At 41.8% G+C, this 9,836-nt stretch overlaps 1 protein-coding gene across 2 annotated transcripts in view; it reads right to left on the bottom strand.

Annotated features, from left to right (window-relative positions):
* Nucleotides 1-561: 561 nt before the first annotated feature.
* The window catches only part of prc1a (protein regulator of cytokinesis 1a), an 11,650-nt gene continuing 2,375 nt past the window's right edge, over nucleotides 562-9,836 (bottom strand). Inside the window, exons 2-15 of one of the 2 annotated variants that reach the window (XM_017486204.3) lie at nucleotides 9,720-9,836; nucleotides 8,583-8,705; nucleotides 8,249-8,482; nucleotides 7,789-7,959; nucleotides 7,388-7,537; nucleotides 6,853-7,000; nucleotides 3,970-4,106; nucleotides 3,420-3,515; nucleotides 3,150-3,296; nucleotides 2,802-2,912; nucleotides 2,613-2,711; nucleotides 1,979-2,143; nucleotides 1,694-1,731; nucleotides 562-1,148 (exon numbers count right to left, since the gene is read on the bottom strand). The exon at nucleotides 9,720-9,836 is cut by the window's right edge and continues 16 nt beyond it. In XM_017486204.3, the coding sequence (XP_017341693.1) occupies nucleotides 1,100-1,148; nucleotides 1,694-1,731; nucleotides 1,979-2,143; nucleotides 2,613-2,711; nucleotides 2,802-2,912; nucleotides 3,150-3,296; nucleotides 3,420-3,515; nucleotides 3,970-4,106; nucleotides 6,853-7,000; nucleotides 7,388-7,537; nucleotides 7,789-7,959; nucleotides 8,249-8,482; nucleotides 8,583-8,705; nucleotides 9,720-9,836 (1,785 nt within the window). In that variant the 3' untranslated portion in view covers nucleotides 562-1,099. The remainder of the gene's footprint in view (nucleotides 1,149-1,693; nucleotides 1,732-1,978; nucleotides 2,144-2,612; nucleotides 2,712-2,801; nucleotides 2,913-3,149; nucleotides 3,297-3,419; nucleotides 3,516-3,969; nucleotides 4,107-6,852; nucleotides 7,001-7,387; nucleotides 7,538-7,788; nucleotides 7,960-8,248; nucleotides 8,483-8,582; nucleotides 8,706-9,719) is intronic. The other variant, XM_017486205.3, reaches the window with a different exon arrangement.

Genomic DNA, 9,836 nt, shown 5'->3' with positions numbered 1-9,836 from the left:
TTTGATGCATTCATGTTTATGCAGCGCAAGATTTTTTTAAACATTTTTATATATAGATATATATAGATATATATAGATATATATAGATATAGCCAACCCACCCTCCCAATGTCTTCTTTTTTTTTTTTTTTTTTTTTTTTTTTTTAAATTTCATTCATGATCAACACACACCAGAAAAAAGCACATGGATTTTCCTCACAGGATAAACCTGAGAAAATACTGCAAAAAAAATAAAATCCTGTTAACACAGAATGCAGGATTTTATGCTTAAATGCCATGGGGATTAAATATTGCAGTCTGAATGGGTTTCACTGGAGACATTTTTGTCCTTAAGCACCCGAGGGTAACTATTTTGTGTAGCTAGTTTAAAATATATTTATGAAAGCAAATGAGGGTGAAATATTAAAATCCCAAAAAAAACCACACACCTTTTGCAAAACTTATGCATTAACACAGACAAAACGATTAAAAAATAATAATAAAATGATGTCCATAAAGATTAACGAGGGTTAATAAGTCATTTTTGATCCAGTCATGGAATAAAGAAGTTTCAAACCCGGCTCTGAATGAAGACATTTATTTTACAGGGTGCCCTTAGCTGTTTGCAAGCAAACAAAACATCTCAGGAATGTACTAGTGTTCGGTATGTAGTAGAAAAAGAAATTAAATACAGATTTATCCTAAGAAAATTTATCCTAATACAACACATCTGCTTCCAAAACCATAAGATACTGTACAAGCCCAAATTAATAGTTAAAAATAAGATAGAGTTTTTATAAAAACTGCAGTAAACTTCTTGATCATGACCTGACGTCTGTGTAAATTTGCATGTAGGACTGATCTGTCAAAGATGCATGTTTATATTGAGAGAAAAAAAAAAAAAAAAAAAAAAAACCCCAACACTACTAATAAAAATAAAAAATAAAATAAACCAAGGAGAAAAACCATTAAAACAGAAGTAAAGATATTTACACAGGTTCCACATTTTTTTTTGAAGGTAATTTACATTCAGCAATCTCTTAAAATGTCTCTTGGTCTACATGAGCGCTGTGGCTGCCACGGTTCCGGGATTGCAGCACTTAGCGTGTGATTGTGGAGTTCAGAACTCCAGCCTTGCAGCTGGACTTGGAAGCTTGTGAGAGTTCTCGCTGGAAGATAAAACCAACACCATTATTATAAAACTACGCCAGTTTTCACGCTGCACCGGCATTTACTCTTAGTTGTGCCATTCCCACCCATCGGAAGCCACTGAAACGATGCATTGAAACCATTAAATACGCCTACCTGATTGGAATAGTGTTAAGATTAACTGCCATGTTTACTAAAATGCTTTACCAGACGTGTGCAGTTCCCTACACCATCCATCAACATCAATAGAGCACAAACGTCTCCCTTTCACACACACGTTTACTGATTGGTCGTTTCCTAAGAGTCACAGGTTCACAAGTTTTGGTGCTGGAGAACACACCGTCCTGCTGGGTGTGCAGAACAGGGGGAACTCATGGACCAGGGTTGGGAAGATGTGCTGGGAGTGAGTGTGCAGTAGAGCAGAGGGGTGAGTGTGGACAGCAGTGAGTTTCATGCCATCAGTCTGGCAGAGCAATCAGCACAAAGTCCAGTTAAACAGGAGGAATTAGAGCAGGGAGGACGAGGGTGAGTGTTAATACAGGCCAGGGTGAAAAATCATACAGACCTGGAGATGATTGTGGATTCAATGTTGACACAATCCCTCTAGAACAGAACGCAGAGTTAGACAGAATGATCACTGGACTGCTAAGTACCCGAGCAGGGGTGCAGGAATAGATCCCTGGATTGTTTACACACGTCAGGTTTGAAAGCCCAGTGCTCTTACGCAGAACGAGCCCAGGCCCATCAGTCACATTCAGTTTAAATCATCCGTGTTACATCATGTTCCCCTTCTAAACTTCTCTGTGTAACTGGACCGAGTGCTGAGGAGAGTAAAAGGACGAACAATTACCGCAAACTCGGAGTAGGAGCTGGCGACAGAGTTGATGGAGCAGTTTCGGTATGGGCTGGAGGTCATGGTGCGCAATGCTCCACTCAGCTGAGAAACGTTTTCCTTATTCCTCTCCAGGCCGCGGGGGGTTCGCGTACGAGCGGGTGTACGCAAACCTAAACCGATCTGGGACGGAACAGGAGATATTAGGAGAAGGCAATGTTACAGATCGCCAGTGGGACAATTTCCATTAAATTTAAGGGTCTGATTAAAATCTTCATTTATTTTTGGTTCACCATCATGTTTATAGGCACTGCAAATGAGCCCTTAGACAACGATGTAACACACCACATCAAATACTTATATAAAACAATTTAAAGCAATGACCTCATGAGAAAATGTGACATACTTTAAATCTTAAACAACTGCCTTGATTTCATCGTTGTTCTTTGAAAGTGATCCGAGTCAGTCTGTTAAATTGGGAGTTTACTATTTGTTTCTCCACCCAACAAACTATACAAAAGCATCACACATGGCGTACAAAGTGAGCGGGTTCCAGACGTTTTTTTTTTTGCAAAGTGGTGGTTGAAATAAAAGACAGCAAAGCAAAAGACATCACAGTGTCAGGGGTGTGGCTAAGTGAGGTGCAGCTCACCCTGCTGGCAGAGAGAGGTGGTCTCATGGATGGAGAATGGCATATAGAGCGCAAGGTCGTGTTGGGTGTAGCGCTAGCAATACTGGAGGTGGAATTCAGCTAAAAGAGAGAGAACGCAGCATTATGAAAAGGAAAACGATGTGGTTCGTTGTGTTGAAACCATGAAAGTTCAGTCCGGTACACACACACCTTGCGAGATTTTCCAGGTGTGGGTGTTCCTCCTAGTCTTCTCTTGGTGGGTGTTTTGAGTGACGTACCATACAGCATGTCCTCCTCGATCTGCTTGCTCTTTTTCATTTGCTGAAAACAGACGCAGGAAGCAAGAAACAGACTGACGACATTTTGTGGAAGCTCTGAAATAGTCAAATTATCACATCCGACATTCAGAGATAAGTGGAACACTTCATATCATGCATGTATTCAAGCTGATGGACAAACACCGTGCTCATCCCTGCTACTCCACTACACTACATCCTCACTTTGGACTCTCATCCTTCCCATGCACTAATGAACATTTCATTCACAGCAGGTATTTACCCTCTCGAGCTTCTCCTTCTCTTTCTCCAGCAGGTGAAGGTTCCACTGTTCCTCCACGTACTGCATGAAGCGCTGCCCGTTGACCCGGAACTCTGAGCCGTGCTCCGCCTCCCACTGCTCGATCTGGACCTTCAGACTTTTCTCCAGCTGCAAACATTACGCGTCATCAGACACCGCAAGCGGAAACATTCAAACCGACACAGTAGAACACTAAATTGTGTGCGAGCATGTGCAGGCGTAAGGAAATGGAGCAGCGGGCCAGGAGCGGACCTTGGGCAGACTCTTCTGAAGCTCTGCCCTTTGCTTCTCCTCCCGTAGCAGGTTGCCTCCTCTGTTGTGAAAGCGAGACGGATCCGTGGCCTTTTTCTGAGACAAAAAACAAAACAAAAACAAAGCTAGTGTCACTTTGTACAGGATTTGGAATTTTTTGTGATCGTTGCGGCCAAAAATGTTCGATTTTGCTGCGTCTTTTTTTCAAAAATTGCGATGCTACTGAAGCATTTTTTTTGGGGGGGGACTATTTGAACTGGCATGGTCTTTCACAGTGATGTTTGCTGGTAAATGAGACCTTTTAGCTGTACTCATGGTTGACAGAGGGCTTTGACAGAACGCACGTTGTGACCTCATCATGTCTTGGCTTACATCAGCGGTAATTAAAAAAAAATATATAAAAAAAAAATGGCAAGCTCCTACAAATATTGCATCGTTTGATTTGCCTTAATTTCTGCGATCGCAATATCCCGGAGGGACCGCCTTTAAACAGTGAGGGGTGTGAGAGACACACAGTGGAACAAATGCTAGTAAGGGTGCCAGATCTTACCTCCAGTTCCTGATAGAGAGTCCAGTTACTCTGCCAGCTAGTCACGCCATTATAAAGGTCTCGGTGCTGCTCATAATGCTGCTTTAGCCGCTGCTCTTCTTGCTCGTGCATAGTCAGAAGCTCTTCAGTTAATTCATCTTAAATAAATAAATAAAGTCAACATTAATCTCTAAAAATGCAACAAGTTTTAAAATTAATTAGTCACACAAATAAATTCTCCTGAAAATTGAGGGATTCTAGTCAAATCGAGCTCTCTCATCATGTGCCCTAGTGAGGGGGGACAAAAACCCAACAAATACATCTAAAACACACACTACATCCCTGACTTTCTTCCATTTTTCTGTCGCAGCTACTACATGCGATCCTGTTTTGGCTCAGTTTTACATTATAGAGCATTCTTCTTCATCATGAAAGAGGTACACGGTGATAAACATCTTTCATTTAATCGGTTTCATCTTTGTAGCCGTAATCTATTTGCACTCTGAAAGTGTAGCAGGATTACGTTTCAGCTTTCTAATAAACAGAAATAATGAAAAAAAAAATAATGAAAAAAAAAAACAAAAAAAACAACAAAAAAAAACACACATCTATGGGTTTGACGCAGCCGCTGAAGCGGAATTGCAAAAAGGTACCAATGAACAGAATCAGCAGGATACGTAATAGTGTCATGCTGCCAAGAGTCAGATGGAGAGAATTCCAGATATTAGGTGCTACAACATCGAAAGACCTGCCACCTGTGGTTGAGAGACGAGTCCGAGCCCAGAGAACCTGAGAGAGGGGGTCGGGTTGTAGCGGAGTAGCAGTTCACTAAGATAGAAAGGTGCCAAACCGTGAAGTGATTCAAACCCGAGCAGGATTATTTTACATTGAATGTGAAATGAAACCAGTAGCCAATGCAGTTCAGACAGGATCGGAGTAATGGCAGCTGAGCGCTCGGTATGTCTAAGAAGTCTAGCGGCAGAGTTTTGAATATATTCCAACCTAGCAATAGAATTAGCAGGTAGACCAATGAGGAGAGCATTGCAATAGTCAAGCCGTGAGGAAATAATTTCATATAATAATAATAATAATATTTTAGAAACGGAGTTTATATGAGCTTCAAAGATGATGCCTACATTTTTTTTTTCAGTATTAGATGGTTTAATGCGAGTACCATCAATGTCACAAGTAAGGTCATAAAGGATATTTTAGTAAGTGTTGGTGTTCCAATAATAATGATCAGCTTTGTCCACGTTAAGTTTTTAAAAAAAAATTAAGCCATCCTTTTATTTCATTGACACCTGCTGATAGTGAACCAGCCTGGAGCACAGGAGCAGATCTAAAAGCTGTATAGATCCGAGCATAATTAGCGGTAACCGAAACCGTGGCAACGAATAAGTTGACCCAAAGACATTATATAAATAATAAATAATAGGAGGTCCAAGAACGGATCCCTGAGGGACACGTAATTTTAAAGATACAGTAGGGGACTTATAATCCTGCAAAGGAATGTAGGACTGTGAGATAAGAGGTAAACCAGGAAGGAGCAGCACCTGCGACGCCAGTATCCGAGAGACGGGAGAGAAGCAAGTCATGACAGACAGTATCAAAAGTAGAGCTGCAACAACTAATCGAGAAGAATCGATTATGAAAATCATTGTCGACGAATTATGTTACCTCTGTTCAGAATACACGCTTCGGAGAATAAATACTAAAGTCGTGTCCCAAATGAGGTACTGTACACTTACACTATGCACTGTGTACTCTACCATCTAGTGTGTGAAATTTTAGAAAGGTAAAATCATCTCAAATGGAACACGAGCGTTTTTTTTTTTTACTAAATGGAAGTATAAGCCGCTTCCTAGTCGACAGTGCATGACGTCATACGCACGTAATGAGACACCGCTAACTTTAGCGGATACCCAGAGTCACCGACATTCTTCAGTTTACTGTTAACCTTTTATTCCCAACATGACCCGAGTCCCCATCAGACGGAGCCGAAATCGTCACGTGACTGAGGAAGATTGTGTATGACCCAGGTCCTCCAATGCAGGGGAGCATTTTATATTAAACACCGTGCAGAAGACCGTAACCTGCAAACTTTATATAACGGAGTTTGTGTAGCACGGAAGCACGACAGTGCTGCACGAGCACAAACTTCCAGAATGCCCCTCTGTGTGAGAGGGGCAGGGGAAACTGGTGCGAGTTGCTTAAAAGATTTAGTTTAATTCCAGTTTATTGTCATTATATGCTGTATTTGCGCGCTTGCAGCGTAACTTCTGTCGTTTATTATAACGGAAGTGATCTATTAGTAACGAGGCCGCGTCGCTCCTCACGCGCGGTGATAAACAGTGTAGCGCGAGTAAGACCTGTAACGTCTAATTAAAACACTACGATCAAAAGTAAACAGAAGTAAAACAATGTCTAAAGGCAGTGAGTAACAGAAGCCACAAGGTGCAGTGAAAGTTTATTATTAATTTAGGACTGTAGTTTAATTCAGTGCTTTTTGAGCATTCATGAAAAATTATTAATAAATACTATTATACAATATAAACACTCAGTTTGTGGATTTTATTTTAAAAATAAATAAATAAATAAATAATAATAATTTACTGGAAGTTTGCCCCCAATCCGATTAATCGCAAAAAATTTTGAAAAAGATTTTGAAAATAATTGTTAGTTGCAGCCCTAATCGAAAGCGGAACTAAGAACAGGAAGAGAACCAGAGTCGCTAGTAAATGGGTCACCGACAACCCTAACAAGGGTAGTTTCTGTACTATGAAGTGGACGAAAGCCGGGTTGAAAGGGGTCAGAGAGATAGACTGGGGCAGATATGACGGAACAGTCTCTGAAACGTTTATACTGTGGCATTAGGATATAGCAGTGAAAGCAGGTGTACAGTACCGGAGGAAAACGCAGTAAAGGCTCGTCTCTGGTCAGGGCTGTAAAAGCATTTCTCCCAGAGGATTTCGATTTCTGCTCTGATCGACTCGATCACACCCTGGATGTTCTTCATCTTCAGCTCCTCCAGGCGCTCCACCTCAGTGTGCAGCTGGGGGAGGAAAAGGACACAGATAAGACCGAAATCATGTGTTTCTTATGAAGACTGAAAGGGAGTGTATACAGCAGAGGAACACCGTGATTACACCACATTATATTCGAAAATATATATAGGGTAGGTGTACCTAAAGTGGCAGAAGTCTAAATGACTGCGTACTGTTATCATCTCTTGTAGAATATATCATCTCTCTCTCTCTCTCTCATCATTTACACTTACCACTTTATGTACACCTACCCTATTACTGCACTGGGTGGCTGTTTTATCAGATACACTTACACAAGTTACTTTTTAAAAAGGTGCAAAATTATGTTTCCATGTCATGCAACCTTGCAAGACTAGCTCGTATGGGAGAAACAGAGGTGTGTGTCTAAAACTCACAGCGTCCATGTTCCTCTTCTTGCTGCACTGCATGTGTTCAGCCATGGAGTCTCGCTCTTCCTGGCAGATCTGAAGTCTTTCCCACAGCTCCACGATACGGCCACGGAAGGACACGCACACCGCCTCGATCTCCGCTTTCCGATTCTCCAACTGAACCCCAAACACGGCACAATTATAAACCGAGCGCTGCCCCGGCTTCAGCGTCGAGAACAAAACTCCCAATGCTCTCAAAAGCAGAGTAGATTAATCTATCGTTTTAGAGTTTTGTTCGTCTGCGTCTCACGTTACTCAGGCGTACTAATAAAGGAGGTGTGAAGAAGTGTGTGGGAGACATGTTCAGCGACAAAGACTAAAGTAGTAGTGAGTGGTTTTAACAGAGTGGAGATTGTGTGTGCATTTACCTGGCTCAGTAACACATTCAGGGCAGTGATGTTTTCTATCGAGAGGCAGAACGCCTCCTCCTCCTCACACACAACATCTCGCTCAAAGCTAGTGTCCGGCATCTGCTCGAGATCCTCCATGCACGCGATGATCTTACGCTTGGTGGACACGAACTCGGCATAACGACGCTCCTGAATAAACAGCCTTGAGTCAATATAACGATAAAAAACCCTTTTAAAAAAAACAAAAATAAAAAAAAACCCAATGAAATCAATGCAATGTTCTCTGACTATAATTTTAAGTAACCTTCTGGTTGAAAACATTAAAATACTCATTTAAAGCGCACACAACACACCCCAACCTCACACCTCCACTTATTACCCATTCCATTAAGCGCACACACACACACACACACACACTAAGTGTACAGATTCAATCCACGAGTGAAAATGGACAACCATTGACCACTGATTGCGTTACCTTCTCCTGGTTGCGGCTCGCGATGTGCTGACGGTAGCCGTGCAGCTGTTGGGCAGAGGGAACACGGTCGGGATCGATGGAGTGAGGGTTATCGCACAGGATATCGCACAGCTCGCGGTCCTGCTGTATCAGACTCTTCAGCTCGCTCATGCGCTGGTTCTTCTGCTTCAGCATCACCTTCAGTCGCGTGCGAATCTCTTTCTCCAGCTGCAGCATGCTCAGGCCCTCATCCTCCTGACACACAACCACACATCAGCGGTAAACAGCAGAACATACCGGAGACGTATGGCGATGAACTACGAGCACAGAGAACACGGGTCATTACGGAAACTACCTCAAACGGAGGGAGTTGAAGCTCGTCACACAAACTACCCAGCTCCTTTCGACAGGACTCGATGCTGCTCAGCAACCTCTTTTTCAGACCTTCCTCCTCCGCTATCATCATGTCCAGAAGGTTCTGGAAGATAATCACATTTTTAAAAAAACAGCTAGTAGCAACAGCAAGTCGATGGTTGAAGAACACTGAGAACATCTATAATGTGACCATTAATCATTATTTATTTTTGAATTAACCATAGCATTAACAAGAGTGTTTTATTCTCAGCAATGCTATACACTAAATTTGCATGTGTGAGCTTTTAGTCAAATCAAAACAGTCAGTAATCAAGGAGAAAGTTAGCGGACATTAGCTTATAGCAGCTAGAACATTCGCTTCATACTCTGATTAAGAAATTACCATGTAAACAGTGATTTCTGGTGACCTTAATCCGACTAAAATCATACTCGAAGTAAACACAAAATCGCATCAAGACACGTGGAGTATTCCTGTTTTAGCCGTTTTATCGAAGTGCGTTAGACACGTACACACCTTAATCACACTTATTAACGTCGTGTGGAGTTTTCACCGCATTTTGCGACAGGACACGTGTACACACACTGCCGTCAAACGGTTGAGCACGGCTAACAAACGAGCATGATTTCAAGCAAGGCAGCACATATTTCTTATTCAGAATAAGGTCAATAATTAGATTAGACTTGGTCAGTAATCTAATGCTGATGGACAGCAGTAATCTAATTATTGACCTTATTCTGAATAAGACAATATTAGATGTTTATTTACAAGCATAGACAGAAAAATCTCAACACCACACAACTTTTGTTATCTTTAAGTCATAAGAAAAAAAAAAGAAACGGCCTTTCTGGACTTTCATAATACTTTGAGATACTGATCATCAGGTTATCAGTTCAAATCCCAGCAAACTTTAGCAAGTCCTTTAACACTCAACTCGACTTACTGTAGTCCTGTCTCAGTTCCAAGTCAATATGGATAAAAGCGTAAGCCATTTGAGCAAATCAAAGTGCAAATGATCCATACAAACGAGCGTATTCTCTTTATGATACTGCAAGTCTGCGCTTCTCTAATACAGTACTGTGAACGGTGGGATTGAGACAGCTGTGTATGAGTAATCACCTTGATGTGCATTTTGACCGCATCAGTGCGCTGCAGTCTCTGGTCCTCTGGTATGCCAATCTCCTCCCAGATGTCCCTGAGGCGATTCAGGGCTTCATTCAGACACGCCACAGACTC

The sequence above is a fragment of the Ictalurus punctatus genome, chromosome 14 (assembly GCF_001660625.3).
Source record: "Ictalurus punctatus breed USDA103 chromosome 14, Coco_2.0, whole genome shotgun sequence".
Taxonomy (NCBI): Eukaryota; Metazoa; Chordata; class Actinopteri; order Siluriformes; family Ictaluridae; genus Ictalurus; species Ictalurus punctatus.
The sequence above is the reverse complement of the archived record's forward strand: the minus strand, read 5'-3'. Positions and strand labels throughout refer to the sequence as shown.